We start from the raw sequence: 22767 nt of genomic DNA, 5'->3' as shown, positions 1-22767 counted from the left end.
ATGTTGTCGTCGTCGTCCAAACACATTTGTTTTCGCACTCTAACTTTAGTTTAAGTAAATGGATCTCTATGAAATTTTACCATAAGGTTCAATACAACAAAAGGAAGGTGGGGATTAATTTTGGGGGTTATGGTACCAACAGTTAAGGAATTAGGGGCCAAAAAGGGGCCAAAAATAAGCATTTTTGTAACTTCCAGACATAACTTGTGTGTTAGTGTATGGATCTCTCTGACATTGTACCACAAGGTTCCATATCACAAAGGGAAGGCTGGGATTGATTTTGGGGGTAATTGCCTCAAAATTTTAGGAATTAGGGGCCAAAAAAGGGGCAAAAAACAAGCATTTTTCTAGTTTCATGACAATAACTTGTGTGTAAGTGTATGGATCTTTCTGAAATTGTACTACAAGGTTCCATATCACAAAGGGAAAGCTGGAATTGAGTTTGGGGTAATTGCCCAAACGTTTAGGAATAAGGGGCCAAAAATAAGCATTTTTCTAGTTTCCAGACAATAACTTGTCTTCAAGTGTATGGATCTCTCTGAAATTGTACTGCAAGGTACCATACCACAAAGGGAAGGCTGGAATTGATTTTGGGGGTAATTGCCTGAAAACTTTAGGAATTAGGGGCCAAAAAGGGGCAAAAAACAAGCATTTTTCTAGTTTCAGGACAATAACTTGTGGGTAAGTGTATGGATCTTTATGAAATTGTACCACAAGGTTACATATCACAAAGGGAATGCTGGGATTGATTTTGGGGGTAATTGCCTCAAAATTTTAGGAATTAGGGGAAAAAAAGGGGGAAAAAACAAGCATTTTTCCAGTTTCATGACAATAACTTGTCTTTTAGTGTATGGATCTTTCTGAAATTGTACTGCAAGATTCCATATCACAAAGGGAAAGCTGGAATTGAGTTTGGGGGTAATTGCCCAAAAAGTTTAGGAATAAGGGGCCAAAAAGGGGCCAAAAATAAGCATTTTTCTAATTTCCAGACAATAACTTGTGTTCAAGTGTATGGATCTCTCTGAAATTGTACTGCAAGGTACCATACCACAAAGGGAAGGCTGGGATTGATATTGGGGGTAATTGCCTCAAAATTTTAGGAATTAGGGGCCAAAAAGGGGCAAAAAACAAGCATTTTTCTAGTTTCAGGACAATAACTTGTGTGTAAGTGTATGGATCTTTATGAAATTGTACTTCAAGGTTCCATATCACAAAGGGAAAGCTAGGTTTGAGTTTGGGGGTATTTGCCCTAAACGTTTAGGAATTTGAGGCAAAAAAGGGGCCAAAAAACAAGCATTTTTCTAGTTTCCAGATAATAACTTGTGTTCAAGTGTACGGATCTCTCTGAAATTGTACTGCAAGATACCATGCCACAAAAGGAAGGCTGGGATTGATTTTGGGGGTGATGAATCATAAGGGGGTTCAAAAAATTGGAGGGGGGATTTTTTTTCACTTTTTTCCTTTTTTTTCTTTAAAATTTTCCATTTTAAATTGGTTATTTCTGATTTATATATAAAAGCAAATAATAATGATATGGTTTCAATAGGTAAATTCAAAATTATTAAGTTCTTAGACCACATTCATTCTGTGTCAGAAACCTATGCTGTGTCAAATATTTAATCACAATCCAAATTCAGTGCTGTATCAAGCTTGAATGTTGTGTCCATACTTGCCCCAACTGTTCAGGGTTCGACCTCTGCGGTCGTATCAAGCTGCGCCCAGCGGAGCATTTTATTTATTTTTGCTGTCCCATCGCAATTTTTGCAATGATAATATTTCTGAATTTCTAGTTTCAACTACTGACCTCAAATAATTTGATTAAGGGCATATGATAAATTTTTCTGATATGCTTAAATATTAATTCCCATTAAAGACTTCTATCTAGTTTTAATAGAATTTCTGCACATGTATATTTTGAGTGCATTTTCAGTTGATAATACAATTAAATTTGTACAACCAATTTTACAGGGTCAGTTATCAACCTTTGTGAACCAAGGAGATGTAGCAGGTGTCATGAGAGGCATCAGTTTCTGGATAAAGATGTTAACGAAGCCACCAAAGTGGTACCATGATAAGTGAGACAACACCTACATTTATTAAAATATAACCCCTTACCAAACATGGTGTCATGATAGAGAAGATAGATACATTAGATTTACTATAACTACTGATCTAGCTCGTATCATTTGTTATTATAGCAGAACTCCTAATCAAAGAGGTTTCATCTGTTTTAACACAACCCCTCAAAAAAGTGATATGATGACAAGATTTTTCTATATATTATGCAATTTAGGGGTTTTAAAAAATAGATCCAGCGATAAAGAAAAAAAAAACGTAAATATTAGTTTTTCTTTATGTGTAGATTCTTGGAACATATCAAATATAAAATTTCAACTTGGAAATTAATTTTCTTATTTGAATGCAATGAAAAAAATAAAGGAGCAGTCTTCTTCAGCACAGCTGTATAAACTCTTTTTTAGAAATTCATGCTATGTATTGGACCAAACAGTTAAATCAGCATTTAGACATAAGAGTGGATTAGACACAGTGAAGACTGCCCTGCAGGAAGCTTTTCAGGTAAAAATGTTTAAGTGTAAAGCTTTCTATTTAGTAAAAAAATTAATATATATGTTAAAAAATAATTATAGAATAACTTATCGAAGAATTCAAATAGAGAAAAATATTCAACGAGTGACCGAACAACACATTAATTCACGAATGCGCATAGCGCATGAGTTTATTATTAGTGTTGTTCGGTCACGAGTTGAATATTTTTCGATATTTGAATTCTTTGATTAGTTATTCTTTTTATTACATTGGCAAATGGTCTTTTTTCTGAAATTAAACTAGAATATGTAAGGAACTATATCTTTTTCTAAGCATTCACAATTTGTTTTGATCCGACGTCATGACAACGCCTATTGTTGTATGACGTCAGAGGAGTGAAATAACCACGTTTATTTCACATGTGAAATTATCGGTTTTTATTTCACTGGGAAATCAATGTAATTCATTGCAACCAATGTAATAATATACAATTACTGTCTTTTGATGAGGTAAATGTGTGGTTTTATTGACTTTCGAAAAACTGATATTCACTGAGGCCAACGGCCGAAGTGAATGTCACTAGGTTTTTCAAAAGTCAATTAAACCACATATTTACCGAAACAAAAGACAGTAATTGTTTTATTCCATGTTCCGAGCGAGAAAAATATGTATAAAATAACAGTTATTTACCAAAACCAACTAAACGTCAAACATTGTATCGTTATTATACACGTAAAAGCACGCGACTTTTTGCGCGGTGAATATACTTTTTCCGCAGGTGAATATGCTTATTTATTCAAAATCCCATTCATATAGAAAAACCTACTAAAGTTCTATCAATATGGAATAATTATTTTTATTGATTAACGATTTTGGTATGCATATGAATACAGGGATCACCACAACCTATTTAAGGATGGCAGTGCGCCACGCTAAATTTCTAGCACCACGCTAAAATTCCCAACGCCACGCTTATTTCATTGTCCGCCACACTTGAAAATTCAATAGATTGAAGTTAAATTTCAGATATTCCTAATCCAATTATCATGTCAGTGGCAATTAAGAAGTCGAATTATTGTTAATTGCCTCAAGGGATGTAGACTGACAGCTGATTATAGTATTTACATGGTCTCGCGTGGTTGAACAAGGTAACAACCAATGAACGATCATGACCCAATTTCTTCAAATTGAAAAGTAAAACTTGTTTGCAAACTACAGTTATTTTATAAATATATATGTTTGACTATACCTTAAATGGAATGTTTATATCCTAACTAGATTAATAAAAGCAGTAATCCAGAGAACAAATGGATTCCCTGACCACAAGGTCCTTTTGTTGACACCAATGTCACATGATCTCTTTTGGCAGGAAAATACTGGGGAATACCTAAATAACAGACAAACATTGTCTGGTTATTTTTGGACAGCTAGATCTGGGATAGGAGTTTTCTTATCTTAAAACTCATTTAAAGTAAGAAAAGAGTAAAACTGGATATATAATTCCTTTACATAATTGTATTGGAAAAGAGGGGAGTTAATTTAATAAAATTCTACATAACACATATGATTTTATAAACTGCTAGAAACACAAAATCTCTGATTTGATGAACTTTCTCCCCCACCCTTGATTTTCATTCTGTGGTGAACCCTGGAATAAAAGGAGATGTTGAGTATATATATATATGTGAAAAATGAGACAACAACAAATTGATTTTTTAAAAGGACATCTAAAGATGAAAATAATGTATGCAATGTAAACATGTGTCCATACCATAACTCAAACTCTAAATTGAATAGATAAGAAACGTCTAGAAAGGTATACTCCTATCATTCTGATTAAAATCAGCTGTTGCTTTTCAGTATATAATATTTTAAATTTTACCCAGAAAAGTTATTTTTGATTTTTCCCAAACTTGCTTGAGTAATCAATAATTTAGATGTACTATATGTCTTACTTTATATGAATATCTTTAAAATTGATAACAATTGATTTAGTATTTGGTTGCTATAAAAATCATTAGACTTGATTTTTTATTTCCAGAGACACCAAAAGGAAACCCATCAACAAGGTGCAGTGTCCCAGTTTGTTAACTGGGTTTCATCAGGAGCTAATTTTTCTCAGATTCCTTCATTAACAGAAGTGATGTGTAACCCTGAACTGTTTGGATGGTTGTCTTTAGTGTTACTAGACATGGAGTTCACATATGAAAAAGAAACACAACTGTGGCATTCATTTAGAGAAGAAATTTACACTGACTCAAAAGCTTCTCCATCTCATGCTTTAAAGGTTTGATATATGAATAGGTCTTCAGCAAAAAGAAGAGGTTGATAACAAAACCACTCATAAAATATCCCTACTACAATAAACAAACGAAGAGAAAAAAGAGATCAGAACAAAACAGTTTCTGGATAACTTTTTATACAAGCACTTTATCATGGTACATTGTAGCAAGTTTTTTCGCTTAAATCTTGTAAAGCAGGATACCCTCGTCATACAGACATATCATCTAGTTTCTTCTAATTTCAGAAATGTGTCAGTAGATTGAAGTTAGAACAAGCTCCAGGATTAAACAGCATGACTATATATAGGTTTTCTAGATTCATGTTAGATCTGCCAATAGACCATCCAGTATTGCCTCTTATTTGTCAGCGATTCTTTCTTTTATTCCTTGGACGACAAGTTTCGCAAGCTAGGTATGTCTCTTTTATTAGACACTATGAATTGGCATATTGTGTAACTATTTGTATCAACAATTTCAAACATGTGTAGAAAATTTTCTTGCTGTTTGATTATAATATTTTACTATGATGTTATCATTAAGTTCTAACATTGTTGAATCAAATTTGACAGAAAACAGTAGATAGTTTAGCTAAATTCAAATAATCACAGGGCTCATACTGCATGAAAATCATAGTCATTCTCTTCTTTAAAATTATTTTTTATTAAAAACAAAAGTTTCATAAGCAGTTTCTTATTTTACTTTTCTTTATTACAAGATTCCAATATGTTTTATTTATGTAAATTTATTATATTTTTCTCAGTAATCAGCAGAGGGCCAGTGTTGGGGAGAAAATGTTTGAAGTGTCTGGACATTCTGGCACATTGAAGAAAATAAAGAAAAGATTTAATGAAGCAATCAATTTACATATGGACTATCCCACTGCAACATCAGGTTAACTTTTATAGCCAAATACAAAAAACAAATAATGAAAATATATGAATACCGTAGAAAGGCTTGTATAGTCCGCGGTTTTATTCTCCAAAATTGGACCTTCCAGAAGGGGTGCGGACTATAGAGTACAATAAGCAAGAAATAAGAGAAAAATTTCAATTTCGCGGGTGAGGTGGTTTGTTTACGTTCCGCCATCTATGTTATTTATATTGTAGAGGGCGCTCTTATCATTTTTCAAACTAATAATTTTAACTAATCCATATTAATAAGTTATTTCTATTCAATATCAAATTAATACTGATAAATATATAAAATTAAACCTTTCATTACAAATTTCTCGTTTCTTTTCAATGCATTGGTTGAAATAAACTGGTATCTGCTTGATTAAAACGATACAAACATAGTGAAAAAGACAACCGTAAACCAGCTTAGAATTTGTAAACTACAAAACGTAATCGGTTATTGTTCGTTCCGTTTTGGTGTTTCATACTGACTAATAATAAATATGGTTTGTATTAGCTTAAGACCCTTCAAACATTAATGTGATAGATATATTAAAGACTGTTTTACAAAAGGATGGAACTGTTTTACTTTCAAAGTCGTATTATAGTGATATCTGTTATGTACGGATTTCGACTCCCACCGGTTAATTTCTTCTTTTACACGTGCTTTTTAAACTTCCTGTTTAAACATACACAAGTTTCTAAATTGTTTTTTAAGTGAATTAAACTAATTTTAACAATCATGAAGCGTTTTAGAATCATTTACAAGCAGTTTCAGCTTCTGTTTGATGATGGAAAACAGGTTTTTCCAAGAAAATACCGCAAACGACCGCACAGGATTTGAAATTACCGGAGGTTCATTAGACCTTTTCTAACAGTTACAAAAAAGTTTTTTTACCTAAAATTTCGTGGGGAGAAGGGGGTGCGGACTATGTACCAGTGCGAACTATACAAGCCTTTCTACGGTATTGATGGAATAGTTATATTAAGGGCATACGATGCAGTTACAGGGGAGGTAATGACGTTGTCAACGAAAAATGCTATTTTTAGCTATGCCAAACTGTGAAATATCATAAAAAGATGCATTTTTCGACTGATTTTAATCATTAGCTTGAAAACGAGTACATGGACCCTTTTTTTTTAAAAAGACATTTGACTTGATCATGTATGAAGTTAATTTGAACCAATTTGTATTTCCAAAGAATTGTTACCATAAACTTATGGTATGCATATGTAAATACGATATTTCAAATGTTTTTACAAAAATCGACTTGTGATTATCTTTTGAAACAAAAAAGTTAGAGATGTGTCTGTTCAAAGGATAGAAATGTCCAAGAAACTGAAATTTTGAGTAAATGTCAAACATTTCTACCCTTTTTATCTCTAAAAGAGAACATGAAGATATATTTTTTATTGCATATATGAATTAACTAGGTTAAAATTAAGTTAATTAACTTGTATGCAAATTTTCGTCAAAAAATCACCATGGGATCAAAACTGTATCGTATGCCCTTAAAATTGTTTGGAAGCATGTCACTTGTTTCATTTTAGGATGACTAAAATAGAACATTACACAATTCTATACAACCATGTCCTGTTCCATAGTTGATCAGCAATTTTTTTTTTAAATGGACATACCCAAAATTTATGAATTTATTGTAATTATTTACATGTTTTTGGAAGTCTATCTTAAAGTGAATTGGTATCTACTATAAAGAATCATTGCCATTGAGAATAAATATCATATATAGATAGTTACAAATAACTTGATATCCTATGGAAGTGAAATAATTCACAATTTGAAATAACAGCATTTCTTTTACTTCAGTTACTTCATAGCTCACTCTTTTTCATTTATAAACCTCAGAATTTACTATTAAATTTAAAGCTTTTATGAGCCATATTCATCTGAAACTACAAAACTGTGGAAATTTGTAAGAATCATTTTCTTCCTAGATTAAATAATTTTGTAAAACTTGTAGAATCTTGGGCTCATATTTAAATCTTCCCTTTCTTTTCCATGCATATGGGCAACTAACTTCTGCAGTAATTAAAGAGAAGATTTAAAACCAACAAATAATTCCAAATAAATCACCACAGCATTGTTGATGAAATATAATGGAACTGAAAACCTTCAAAAAAGTTCCATTCAAGAACACACCAAAATGAACAAAGCTAGAAAGAAAAACTTGACAGAAAGCAACTTCTTGGCATTTAACAAATTTAAATAAGATAAAAAAGAAAACAAATATTAAACAATCATAACTGACAAAAAAGATATTTATGTACGTATAAAAATCACAGCTACAACCCTATATTGTATGGTTGCACAGGTAATAGATTATTACTGTTGATAATATTTAACCTGTATGATCCTGTGACATATTTTACATATTTTTTTTCAGAAAGTAATGCTGATGATCAGCATAACAATATTGAAAATTTCAGATATGTATCAAAGAAGGAATTCCATCTAAATTTAGCAAGGTAAGACATCTTTTTATTAAAAAAGAATAGTAGTAATTAATATTAATTGTTAATTCTGCAGTCACTGATTTTACTAGTCCCTAAATTGATTGAGAATTTTTTGACATTATTTAAAAAGAACAAAGTTTTCATGTGAGAATTCTGCTGTAAGCAATACTAGTTCTTGTCTATTGTTGAAGAATGACCTCCAGATGTCTTTTGGTTATTTGTGTTGTTGGTTTGCTGTTTGTGTATTACCATCTTCTCCTTTTATACGTCTTGTTTAGAATTTTTTTTTTGCATAACAACTGTAAGATTTTCGAAGTGTGAAAAGATAAGTATAATTCTCATCGTTATATAAATTACAAGATTGGGATAGAGAACACATAAACATGTTTGTAACAAACGTATAAGAATGAATGTGAAATAGGTATCTACAAGATAATTGTTATGACAATATTTAAGAAAATGGTTTATTTTAAAGGATAATGCAAAAAATATGTTATATTGACCATTTATTTAGAAAAAAACTGAATTGATTTCTTTGAACAGACTTTACCAGACCTATCAGCTGTGGATAGATGAACCTTTCCTCCATGATGCTAAGTTGTACATCCCTGCTCTTCCTGCACAATATGAAACTGGAAAGTTACTTCAAATGTTTCAAAACCAAACTGTAAGTTATTCAAATGAAATATTCTTTACAATTCATGAAGTTGAATACTAGTATACCATAGAGGGATCGTTGGAAATAGTTGAAAAGCAAATCTTTTTTTCTTTTTTATGTAAACAAAAAGAAATCAATGAAAAAAATTGACCGAGCTATTTATCTATTTACTATCAAAGTTTGACTAATATGATGAAATGTTTTGTGTTCATGAATGTGAAAAAAAAGAAATCAATAAAAAAGGCTAAAAAAATCATCTATATACTTTAAAAGTTTGACTTTTAAGAGGGGAGTATTTGTATTTTATTTGTTAGGCACGAACTGTAAATTCTAGGTATTTGAGGCTATTATTTTTATTACCATTAAATATATTGAATTTCTTAGTCATGACCTGTAAATTCCAGGTATTCTAGGCTTTTATTTTAATCACTATTTAATCCATACATGATGCTGAAAATTCTTGTTATCTAATATAGATTAAACTTATCAGCTATATCAATTTAGTATAAACCCTACTGTTCAAGTTTGATTTTGAAATTACCCTATCTGTCTATTATTGATGTTAAGATGGTCTTAATGGATTTCAGATTTACATTACATGAACCTTCTAGCAAGTAAGTAGCAAAATGACAATGCTTTATTTCAGTGAGAAAATTTCTGTTAAAATATGTCATAAAAAGGTTTTTTTGGATCTTTTCAATTTTTAATCTGTTGAGATGAGGTTAAACTTATTTATCTCTGAACTTAGAAAAATAGAAATAGAAATGACAGTTTTCTACAGACTTTGTTGAATATAATCTGTTTTTCACTCATAAACAGAACATGAAGTCCTTTAAACTTCCATCAGTTTTGAGTGAGTCGGTTGAGTTTTCACATCAATCAACTTCTTTAAAAATAACAATTATTGATACAGTAAACTAAATGATCAACAAGACTGAAGGAAATGAAGATGTTCTACACTAGGTGTTATGGTGTCCTATATTACAGGATTTATGGTTTGAGTATGTAGATCTTGATAGAATTATATATGAGTTATCACAGACAGCAAGTGAATGGTATCACTCAGCAGAACCTGGCTCACCTAGAAAATCCTACTTACGCCATACAGATCATATCAAACATGGTAAAGTCATTTTACATTAAGGGATGGATTTTAGAAACAACATTATTACAAAGAATGAAAGTCATTTTCTTAATGTTGTTTTTTTAGTAAGAGTTTTTAAATATCAGTCATGTTATAAGCTCAGATTTATTGTCTTCAGTCTTGGCATGGCTCAGCTATTTTTAATTTTTAAAAAAGACATACTTTGTGGTAATCAGATACATATTACATACAAAAGCAAGTTTAAAATTAAAAATAAAAAGACAGAAAAAATGTATTATGGCCCAGATTCAAAAATGGTCATATATGCAGGACAAATCTGTATTGTTTTAATATAAGTTCAGATAGCATAACTCTCAACCTTCTTTATCATATTAATCTTGAATATTTTTATCTTACTGTTAAATTAGAAATTAATAGACTTCACATTTAATTATTAAGATGATCTATTTATATATATATATTTATATTTCTTTCTCATATTTTATTTGAACTGTGTCATTTTAGGAGCAGAAGGTATTCTATTTGCATTGAAACAATCAGAATTACCATCAGAATTACCTCCCCTACAGCCAGTCAAACCACCAGTTCCAGATATCAGTGTCACTGTTTTAGAGGACAAAGCTACCATTCTACATGTTCTCAAATCTGATCTGAATGTTGTTAAAGAATATGCCAAGTAATTATCAAAGCTTACAAAAATAATTGTCTTTAACCTGTTGGTTCTTATGGCATTGTTGAAATACATAAGAAACAGTAAAAGTAGAGATCCTACATCGATTTCTCCCTGAAACTTTGACACAGAGTCTTACTTGATATGTATTCTTGATATAAGAAAAGAAAAACACATTTTCAAGATATTCAGTTTAATTTTGACATCTCAAGAATTATTATACTTTTCTGTTCAAATGACATAACTTTTCAAAGGAGTTGAGACAGTTTTATTTGTTTTGGATTTTTGTAGTCGTATATTGGTATGACGTTGGCGTCGTCGTCGTTGTCGTCGTCGTCATCCGAAGACCGATAGTTTTCGCACTCTAACTTTAGTTTAAGTGAATGGATCTCAATGAAATTTTACCATAAGGTTCAATACCACAAAAGGAAGGTGGGGATTGATTTTGGGGGTTATGGTACCAACAGTTAAGAAATTAGGGGCCAAAAATAAGCATTTTTGTAACTTCCAGACATAACTTGTGTGTAAGTGTATGGATCTCTCTGACATTGTATCACAAGGTTCAATATCAGAAAGGGAATGCTGGGATTGATTTTGGGGGTAATTGCCTCCAAATTTTAGGAATTAGGGGTCTAAAAGGGGCAAAAAACAAGCATTTTTCTAGTTTCATGACAATAACTTGTATGTAAGTGTATGGATCTTTATGAAATTGTACTACAAGGTTCCATATCACAAAGGGAAAGCTGGAATTGAGTTTGGGGGTAACTGCCCTAAAAGTTTAGGAAAAAGGGGCCAAAAAGGGGCCAAAAATAAGCATTTTTCTAGTTTCCAGACAATAACTTGTGTTCAAGTGTATGGACCTCTGCGGTCGTATCAAGCTGCGCCCCAGCGGAGCATTTTATTGTAATATCTTTTTTGATGACAGACTTTGAGTTCAGCAAAAGTTGGTTTACATAAAGCTATTGCAAAATTAAGCAATTATTGGTGAAAGGAAGCCCTCCTGTTACTGGATATGCATACAGAAAAAAACCTACCATTGATTTTTATTCTTGCAACTTTGACATTCTTGAAGCTAATATGATATATCACTTATGAAACAATTAACAGGTCATGTTCTTATTTATTTTTTTTTAGATAAAAGCAAAAAGAAATTTTTCCTCTTTTAGTGTTAAAAATGTAGCAGTGTCTCATTATTGGTTTGGTCAAGTTCGGAAGATTTAGATAAACTTTGAAAACTTTTATAACCCTTTTTAAATACTGATAGCATATAACTGTATATATTGTTTGTTTCAGATCATTTCACAGTCGATGTAACCACCAAGTTGCCATAGATGATGATTTTTGTACTTTGTTACCCAAGTTACACTACAATAACCAAAAACAGGTATATTATCATAAAATAAATTGGTAGGGGGCATATAATGACTACTTTATTCAATATTGATCAGAATGTTAGAAGTAATTGGTAAGCAGATGACAAGCTTTTGAGGAATATCCTTCTTCTTTGTATTATTGATCATTAAATACTGGTCAAGATGGCAACTACCATTCAGGAGTTATGTCTCCGGAACCTAGTAAAATCAGCATTATGAATATTTTCTGGATAACTTACATTCTATTTGAATAAATGCATATATCTACACAAACTGATTAAATATTTGACAGATAATAAGAACAGGCAAGACGGGTTTGTAGAAAAAAAATTGTTTTCAAGTATAGAGTATCAAGTACCAGTAGCAATATTTTAGAATACTGGAGTAAATTTTCAAGAGAAAGTTAAGCTAACTGTAAGAAGAAATAAGATAAGCTTTGAAATTTCAACCATGATTTTAATTTGTCAGTTGATCACCAGTTCATATTTCATTTCAGGTGAAAGTAACGGCAGAATGTAAAAGTCATATTAACCCACTACACAAATGTTCAAATCCAGCTGTCATTAATGTTAATGTAAGTCTATGAAGAATATCAATTTAATTGTAATTAAGGGGTATATTAGGGATGGTAGTAAAGAGGGGGCATTTGCACCATTAATGATTTATATAAACCAATTATTATCTTTAAATCAATAGGCATGAAAAACCACTTATCGTTTACTCTTTATTGAGCTTTGTTGCCCCAAAGCAGTTCTACTTCCAGACAAGGGAAATGACCTACTTCAAATCATAATTCTAGAGTAAAATTCATGATTCTGGAAATGAGTTTTTGGAAGAGGCTATACTGTGTGATGTATTTTCACATTTATCGCAAACCAACTTTCTGTTTACCGAATACTTATAGCGGGGGTATTATTAGTGAGCTATAGCTCACAGTTCAACTTCTCACCGACCGTGCAAGGGCTGTATAGCCAGTCAAGGTCGTTAAAAACTCCCATTTGTTGTTCAACTTCTTTATTTTTATGATGAGGCCCTTTACAGAATATAAAAATATAATTTCATACACTGTTGATATAACTCATTTTCAAGAACAGTATTGTGTTCTTCCTCTTAGTTGTGCATTTTATGTTATTCAAATAGTGAGCTTTTATGTTTCTTTATGATAATGATTTTATATGGTATTGCATTAGCACCCATGCTTGTTAGTTTCAAACTGAATATGAGAACTCATCACAGCATTCATGTTTTGGTAACATCCAAGTTTTTACATTCTTCATAAATTTAACTTTTGGTGTTGATTGTTTTACAGAAGAAAAACTATAAATAAGCCAAATAAAGCTGATTTGCTGATTTGCTGTATTATGATCTGAATATCTCATTTTCAAGTTGATGCTCAAGTCTGACACCTTAGTCATGTGACACTGCAAATGTGACTCATGTATTAATGTTCATTAGTTTTTAATCAAATGAGCTATAAAAGATAATGGATAGGTGATGTCCATGGATAGAAAATCCCTGTTTTATTTCAATGTTGGAGAAACATATCCTTGCGTTAAAGTTATAACATTTAGATAAAATTATGAACCTTGACAGTAATTAGAGAAATGAGTAGAAATATTTTTTAGGAGATATTTAAAGATATATTGACATTAATTCTCATTAGGTCAGAGAAAAAGCAAGAGATGAGAATGTTCAACGACAAATAGATGAGAACCGGGCAGAATATAAACAGTTGCTGATAGAAGGACAAAACCCACCTCCTGTTAATATTTGTGTTGCTGTAGTCCACATGGAAAATGCACTAACGTAAGACTTTTCTACTTGTATAAATTTTGTTGAATAATTCTCTCAACTACATGGTTTCATCAATTTAAAATTATTTGACAATAATTCAAATTACTAAATACATGTAGAATGAATTCAAATTATTTGGTAGTACTTTAAGCTCCTCATTTCATCTGATTTCTTGTATTTTATTTGACAAAATTTTCCATTTTCAGATTTATCCAATTGCCTTAAGAATATTTCTTTATATCAATATTTCACTCTTAAAACATTGACATAATTTTTGGTTTCAGTATGCTAGTAAAGCTGTTTAGATCTTCAACAGATAATATCAAAGTTTCTAGATTGAATGATACAGTGTGCACCCTGTTTTTCCAGTTAGCTGAGTCTATTAACGATGATATACAGTTCTACCCTCCAGCACGACAGTTCTACTCATCTTGTATAGATTTATTAGGAATGGTAGGCATAAATGTATTTTATTGAACTGTGGACGTTCATATTGGTTTTACTCTGTAATTTATTATCTGGGGCCACTAAGGTTGGAAAGATATATTTGATGACAAACAGACATTTATTATGTGACTTAACTTAATACATTTAGAAGATAAGTATACCAGTAAAATTTTTACTTGCAGGTTACACTGTTGTTTTCTGAATTTATGAATAAAAGAAGATTTTTGGTTCTCTTTTGAAGATTTATAACAATGTTTCTTATCTAAATACCTTTCAGGAGTTTATGCAAAAGGACCCTTCACAGACAGAGAACATTCTTCAATTTTCATTGGACTCTCCACGCCTTGCTGGTCTCATATCACCACATTTTATACCTCTGAATAGTCCTAGGATCTATGTGACAATGTATGAAAAACTAGTACAGATTCTAAAGAGAGATAATCCAGATCTTGTCTTTGTTCTTCTAACAAAGGTAAACTAGTACAGATTCTAAAGAGAGATAATCCAGATCTTCTCGTTGTTCTTCTAACCAAGGTAAACTATTACAGATTCTAAAGAGAGATAATCCAGATCTTGTCTTTGTTCTTCTAACCAAGGTAAACTATTACAGATTCTAAAGAGAGATAATCCAGGTCTTGTTGTTGTTCTTCTAACCAAGGTAAACTATTACAGATTCTAAAGAGAGATAATCCAGATCTTGTCTTTGTTCTTCTAACCAAGGTAAACTAGTACAGATTCTAAAGAGAGATAATCCAGATCTTGTCTTTGTTCTTCTAACCAAGGTAAACTAGTACAGATTCTGAAGAGAGATAATCCAGATCTTGTCTTTGTTCTTCTAACAAAGGCAAATTTGTAATTTAATGATGATTGAATAAAGATAAAAAAGAAAACAATTGTTGAACAATCAATAATCTGACAAAAATTTCTTTTATGTATGTAAATGCTTTCAGTAATTACAAACTATCTTGAAGCTGACAAAGGACCGACATTATGTGGTTTTATCAAATATTAACATACACTATGGAAAGCACTCCAGTACAAATATTATTTAGAAAAATGAATATGTCAACATGTAAACAAAGATGCACCAAATGCATGTATCATACATTTGTAAACATTGTTTATCAATGATAAATAGAATATAGTATTGTGATGTATAACTTAGATATTTGACAGCAGATCAATTTCATTATCTTTAATGCAGACAAATATCTGCAAGACCCAATACAAAAATAATGAACTCTTTTAAGGTTTATTGAAAATTTTTAAAAGGAGAGAGTGAATCTTTATTAAATTAAGATATTGTGTGTATATACATATCCTTATCATCATCAGTTCACTTTTGATGAAAATACTGAATAACTGTAATATCTATTATAAATATCTATTTTTAGTTTGACATACCATTATGGTTGTCCACAATCAATCCTGCTCAGATAGAGATGAAGCGACTAATAGATGTCTTGGGTATAGCCCTGTACAGCTGTGGTATAGACCCAGACAAACCTCACAGCTTGGTCTTTGCAGTAAGTTTTCTTCATAAAAGATTGCATTTGGTCTTAAACAAAAGCAAGTAACAAAATGAAAAAGAAAGGATATGATGTATTTATTCATGAAATAAAATCAATATGGAACAAAATCATTGGCATAGTGTTTTAATGGTTCTTCTTTATCACAGTGGACATGGAGCAAAAAATTCTCGTTAAGCAAGTTCAAGGCAGCTCCTTTCCCTGGTTTGGGCTAAATTCTTGCTAGATGTCCATTTCACTGCAACTGCATTAAAAAAAACAGCTGCAGGGATATATGTTCATTTGAAAATACTAATGAGAAAAAAAGTATGAAGGGTGGATATAAATTATTAATGAATCTTTTATTATGGCCCAGCAAATTAAGCAGGGGAATGCCTATAGGTTGCACTTCTGTAATTAAAGACAATGCAATTTCCCTTAGGAACTCCTTATATGGCTTAAACTGTACCACTTTTACTATGAACTTTCATAGAAAATTATATCCTAGAATTGAAAGTTCAAATACACTGCTTTTTTTAGCTCACCTGACCCAAAAGGGTCAAGTGAGCTTTTCTCATCACTTGGCGTCCGTCATCCGTTAACTTTTACAAAAATCTTCTCCTCTGAAACTACTGGGCCAAATAAAACCAAACTTAGCCTAGATCATCCTTAGTTATCTAGTTTAAAAAATGTATCCGATGACCCCGCCCATTTTTCAAGATGGCCACCATGGCTAATTATAGAAAATGGGGGGAAAATGCAGTTTTTGGCTTATATCTGAAACTAAAGCATTTAGAGCAAATCTGACATGGTAAAAATGTTCATCAGGTCAAGATCTATCTGCCCTGAAATTTTCAGATGCATCAGACAACCCGTTGTTGGGTTGCTGCCCCTGAATTGGTAATTTTAAGGAAATTATGCAGTTTTTGGTTATTATCTTGAATATTATAATAGATAGAGATAAACTGTAAACAACAAAAATGTTCAGCAAAGTAAGATCTACAAATAAGTAAAACATGACCAAAATTGTCAATTGACCCCTTAAGGAATTACTAAAGTAAAGTCAATTTTTCACTATTTTTCATAAATTTTTTTAATCTTTTACAAAAATCTTCTCCTCTTAATCTACTGGGCCAAATGGAATTAAACTTAGCCACAATTATAAATAGAGTATCTTGATTGAAAAATGTGTCTGATGACCCTGCCCTACAACCAACATGGTCCCCATTGGTAAAAATAGAACATAGTGATTTACTATAGAAGTCTATGGGGATAATGTCAGAAACAATTTCAAATGGTCACAACTTGAAAACTAATTTAAATAATGATAAGGGGTCTTCAGTTACTATTGTAAGACTGTAATGGGATGACTTGATTTTTTTCCAGGGCGTGCAATTTTTTGGGGAGGGGGGTGCTAATAATTTCTCTTTGATATGTTCCATTTTTAGAATTATTCATTGTTACTTTTTCTATAAACCAACATTATATCTTTTCTTTCAGCATACTTATATTGGGTGAATTATCCCCCAGACCAGGCTTGTTAGTCGGGGTTAGGGGAACCCTTGCCTAAATTGTTTTTGAAGAGTGTTCCATAAAAACATTTAAAGGCATTTTCAGCATTATACAGGCCCTGGGTGAAATAAATTTTGGAGCGGAGGAAAGGAAATTTTTTATTTTTTGTTAATTATCTTGAATATCATTATAGATTGAGATATACTGTAAACAGCAAAAATTTCAAGCAAAGAAAGATCTACAAATAAGTTAACATGGCCAATTGCCAATTGACATCTTATTGGAGTTATTGTCCTTTAAAGTTATTTTCTGCGATTTATTGGTAATTTTTGTAAATCTTTTCAAAAATCTTCTGCTTTTAATTTAACTACTGGGCCAAATTAAACCAAACTTGGCCTCAATCATTATTAGGGTATCTATATGATTTTAACCTTATTTTACATGGTTTGCAAAACCACAGTAGACACAGATGAGCGACACATGCTCTTGAGAGCCTCTAGTTTTGGAAAGGTCAAAAAATAGGGTTGTGTGGGATATTTTTAACATTTATTTGCCTTGAACTTCTAAGAGTTTAAACTTATACTAAAATTCTGTTCTTCCCCTCCCTTTACTTTGCGTCTTCCTGAGAATTTATTTTGACTGCTATCCAACTGTCTTTACACTGGTAAAATTCCCAAGTTGTGTCTCTATGAAATGAAACATGGAGATCATATCTGGGAACCAGTAGGTAAACAAAAAATATCTATGAATATTAAAGTCATATGAAATGAGTTCTTGTAATTTTAATGTTATCGAAATTATTGAACCAATGCATGAATATATACTAAACTAAGTTTATAATGTATTATCTACAAATAATATTTCCTTCAGTGATTGTTGATTGCAAGTAAATTAACTTCCAAGTTTGTTGTCTAAGTTTACCAAATCATTGATAAACAATCAACACAGAGCAGGTGTAGCTCGTGACAAATAAGTGAATTGATATAGCATTGATATTATTTTTTTTTATATTTTCCATGTGTTCAATTTGTTGATTAAACTTTTTCTTAACAGTTGTTAAATGATTTGTTGTATTAAATTTGTCCTTTCAGAATCAGTTATTACTATTTACCTTCCTGTGCACGTTTATTAGTCCCCTACCGACGAAGTCAAAGGGGACTTTAGGTTTGCACTCTGTCTGTCTGTCTGTCTATCTGTGTCCATCCATCCGTCAGTCCGGCAAATCAGTTTTCCACACTTTTTTTCTTCATACTTGAAGATATTGATTTGATATTTGGTTTATTGTTTTATCATGACAAGTTACAGATCAAGTTCAAATGTTGTTCCGGTCTGATAATTTTGTGCAGAGTTATGGTCCTTTGACTTTGAAAATTTACTTAAATAATCAGTTTTCCGCACTTTTTTTTTGTCATCCTTGAAGATATTAATTTGATAATTAGTATATAGTTTTATCATGACAATTTACAGTTCAAGTTTGAATTTTGTTCCGGTTTGATGATTATGTGCAGAGTTATAGTCCTTGGAATTAGAAAATTCACTCAAATAATCAGTTTTCTGCACTTTTTTTTCGTTTTGCTTGAAGATATTGATTTGAAAATTGGTATATAGTTTTATCATGACAAGTTACAAATCAAGCTTGAATTTGTTCCGGTTAAATGATTTCATGCAGAGTTATGAACCTTGGACTTAGAAAATTCACTTAGGTAATCAGTTTTCAACACATTTTTTCGTCATGCCTAATGATAATGACTTGATGTTTGTTAGTTAGTTAACATCATGACAAGTTATAGATCAAGTTCGAATTTTGTTCCAATACAATGATTTTTTAACAGGTAGGGGACTATGTATTGCCATGCAGAATGCTTGTTTACATTCTTTCATCATGGTTTTGGGCTGTGGGTTGGCTAAAGCTCTAACAAGAGGTCTTGAAGTTAAGGTCACTGCATATGGGAAAATATCCGTGAATCAGTATACGGGAAGACAATAATTCAATATAGCTGTACATTTATGATGATTTTGGTGATATAAAGGATTTTCTTTTACAAGAAAGTTCACATACACTTGTTTTATAGTAAAACTTAGCCATTCAAATATATAAAACATATTCAACTATTTTTTGGAATTTGAAGTTTCATATAACTTTAGAGGCATGGTTTATGATTCAGCTGTACTTAAAAAGTGCAACCTATAGTTATCAGCTTGTGCATTTGTCCGTCACAAATTGTTTCCGCACTCTAACTTTTAATCTGTTTGGAGTTCAGTTATCAAACTTGACATGATTATTCACTACTTTCAGAAGGTGTGCATGTACAAGGAGGTGACCTGAAATTGCTTATATCTACTTCATTTGAACACTGGTGGATATTTGTCTCATTGGTAATCATACCACATCTCCTTATTTTTTAAACTGAATGTCATGGTGAAATATTTAGTTCAACTTTTCCACCACTGTGCATGTGTACAAAAATCATTTCCACTCTCTAACTTTAAAACCCTTGGAGTTCTGTGATGAAACTGACAAGATTATTCACCACAAAAAATAGAATATATGACTCGGACTTCTTTTAAACTGAGTTTTACTGTGCATATTGCTATGTGTTTCTTTATTCTACATTGGCTAGAGGTATAGGGGGAGGGTTGAGATCTCACAAAACATGTTTAACCCCACCGCAAATTTTGCGCCTGTCCCAAGTCAGGAGCTTCTGGCCTATGTTAGTCTTGTATGTTTTTTAATTTTAGTTCATTTAAATGTTTTGGAGTTTAGTGTGACGTCCATTTTCAGTGAACTAGCACACAATTTTATTTAGTGGCCAGCTGAGGACCACCTCTGGGTGCGGGATTTTCTCGCTGCGTTGAAGACCCATTGGTGGCCTTCGGCTGTTGTGTGCTCTTTGGTCGGCTTGTTGTCTCTTTGACATATTCCCCATTTCTATTCTCAATTTTATCTTATATTGCTAGAATAACAAAATAGTGTTACAGAGGAAAATATGCTTTAATTCTATTAAATGAGAACAAATATCTAATGAAACAATCATTTTATAATTATGATTTTATTTCAGCTATATTGTAGTCACTTGAAGTCTTTGCTGAAGTTCCTATGATTTTATTTCAGCTATATTGTAGTCACTTGAAGTCTTTGTTGAACTTTCATTTTCCATGTAATTTGAATGATGTCCTAGGCCTCATACTCAAAGGTCAGTAATAAATAATTGCCATTAAAGCTTAACCACAAACATATATCAGTAAACATTTATTTTATTATAAATGATATATATAATAATAATAATAATATAATAAATACTTTATTTAAAGAGGGGAAAATCAGTTAGTACAATACTAATCTCCCCTTATTCCCTCTGAATAAATTAAAATATTATAGTAATAATGTATGGACATTTTCATATTGGCCCTGTAACATGCCCGAGGTATTAATAATGGCCAAGGATGGTTGTAATGGCCCAGAAGCAACACCGAGGGCCATTACACCTGTCCGAGGCCATTATTAATACCAAGGGCATGTTACAGGGCCAATATGAAAAAGTCCATATATTGATACTTTTATTAACCAACTTCATTCAAGAACAGTCTTCCAGTCTCGGGTCCAAATACAGCTAACCACGAATCTATAACAGGGCCAATACAAATACAGCCGGTTCATAACACTTTTATTAAATTGTTTTTTATTCTTAGATTAAACTAAGATTAAGAAACTTACTGTGAAGAAGATACAGGAATTCATAGCTGAACTTGTCTTTTCGCATTCACGATGGATTTTTGGTCAACATTGTCAGATGTAATTTCTGTTTTCTCGTCCAAGTACTTAATGTTATGCTATTACAATTCATTTTATCTAGCAAATATAAAGTAGCTGGGAAGAATAAATCAGACAGTTTAACTATTCTTACTCTTGAGTAGTCTGCGTTCTGATGATTGATCATCGGAAATGAAACAGTGATAATAATCGAAAGTCGTACTCGAAAAGGCTGTGAAATATTTCCGTTTCAAGACATTACAAAACACTGAACATCATTTAAACTTTTTTTTTACATTAAGTTAAAAAAAAATTTAAAAAAGATGTCACTTATTTAGAGAAATAAACGACATTTTGATTTAATCGATGTCCCGTTTCATCTGTTCATAATGCATGGCTGTGATTTCGTAATGCACGGGTGTGATTTCGTAATGCATGGCTGAGATTTCGTAATGACTGGCTATAGCAATTTCTCCGTTCATAATGACCAGTTGTCGAAATTTTCCATTTATAAAGCTTGGGCATTTCTATACATATTGTAGTAAGTTGGTTAATAAAATAATATAATATATACATATACATACATACATACAACTTTTTATGCAAAACAAATGATGAAAAACATACAGATTTTAAGTGTTACGTTTCATGAACATATTTTCTTAATGATGTTCAAGACAAATATATGGATTTTTAGACTATAGATAAATTTCTGTGATAATCATTATTTGGTTGGTTTTACATGTTATACCCTGCCTACAGTATCAAAAAGTATTTCACTCTGCATTTGCATGCTTGTTTTATTTAGTGAAGGTTAAGGTGAATTGAAATAACCTTTTTAGTATGAACATATGTTACCAGCATGAATGAATAAAGATGGGCTACAGTGAATTGACATTAGTATTCTTTACCTACAAATTTTACCTATATATTTCTTATAAAATACATTTTTAAAACTACTGTTGAAAGATGGGGGTAAAACTTGTGTTTAAAAATGCTCATAAGAAAATTTTAACCAAACAGACAAAGATATATGTGACAAAATCAGACCAAAATGACCCCACAATGATTTTTGTATAGATACACAGCCATGTATGGTTGGAAATGTGATTTTAGATCTCATTATTTAGTACTTAATGGTTTGTAATATATTATATCTATTAAAAAAATAAGTATATAACACGTATAATGAATTAGACTTACTCAAAAGACCAAATTGATCACTTCAATCACAGACTTATGTAGGACACAGACATTTCTTAGTGGTGTACAGGGTTTCCCCTGGGTCAATTATTTTTTTCGCCACCTCTTTCGCCAAAACAATATATTTTTCGCCACTTTCAATTTTTTTTTGCCAAGTAACATAGATATGTTTTTCGTTTAAAATTTTCCTTCTTTCTACCCTCCCCCCTCCCCCCCAAAATGAGTTTGCCTATTGATGTCTATGATTATTCTCTTAATCTTATATTTTAGTCTACATTGTAATGAATAAACACTAAACATTTACTTTTTAAAAGATACTGTAAAAATAGCATTATAGAAATCATCGTTTTGACTTCCCCGAACATGAGATTCATCTTCAATAAGTTTATCGGATATATATTTCCCTTCTAGTTGAAGGATAAAGAATAAAGGCAGAGATTTTTCTTACTTTTGATTATATTTCTTCATAACGACAGTTTTCTTTTCCAGACCATCGTAAATGAAAAAGTCAAGACGTAAAATTATGCTTGAAACACATGCGTTGCCAAA

General features: G+C 31.5%; 1 protein-coding gene across 2 annotated transcripts in view; it reads left to right on the top strand.

The window, feature by feature from the left end:
* LOC127726819 (ectopic P granules protein 5 homolog) overlaps positions 1–22767 on the top strand; it is an 83138-nt gene that overhangs the window by 39943 nt on the left and 20428 nt on the right. For both annotated transcript variants that reach the window (XM_052234273.1, XM_052234274.1), the window contains 16 exons: positions 1969–2075; positions 2481–2577; positions 4589–4834; positions 5075–5241; positions 5590–5720; positions 8128–8209; positions 8741–8864; positions 9843–9978; positions 10465–10636; positions 11924–12014; positions 12500–12577; positions 13667–13809; positions 14082–14250; positions 14522–14716; positions 15639–15770; positions 20377–20458. In XM_052234273.1, the coding sequence (XP_052090233.1) occupies positions 1969–2075; positions 2481–2577; positions 4589–4834; positions 5075–5241; positions 5590–5720; positions 8128–8209; positions 8741–8864; positions 9843–9978; positions 10465–10636; positions 11924–12014; positions 12500–12577; positions 13667–13809; positions 14082–14250; positions 14522–14716; positions 15639–15770; positions 20377–20458 (2152 nt within the window). The remainder of the gene's footprint in view (positions 1–1968; positions 2076–2480; positions 2578–4588; positions 4835–5074; positions 5242–5589; positions 5721–8127; positions 8210–8740; positions 8865–9842; positions 9979–10464; positions 10637–11923; positions 12015–12499; positions 12578–13666; positions 13810–14081; positions 14251–14521; positions 14717–15638; positions 15771–20376; positions 20459–22767) is intronic.

This window comes from Mytilus californianus, unplaced genomic scaffold, assembly GCF_021869535.1.
Source record: "Mytilus californianus isolate M0D057914Y unplaced genomic scaffold, xbMytCali1.0.p SCAF_1, whole genome shotgun sequence".
NCBI lineage: Eukaryota > Metazoa > Mollusca > Bivalvia > Mytilida > Mytilidae > Mytilus > Mytilus californianus.
Note: the sequence above shows the minus strand (reverse complement) of the source record. Positions and strands in the feature narration are given on the sequence as shown.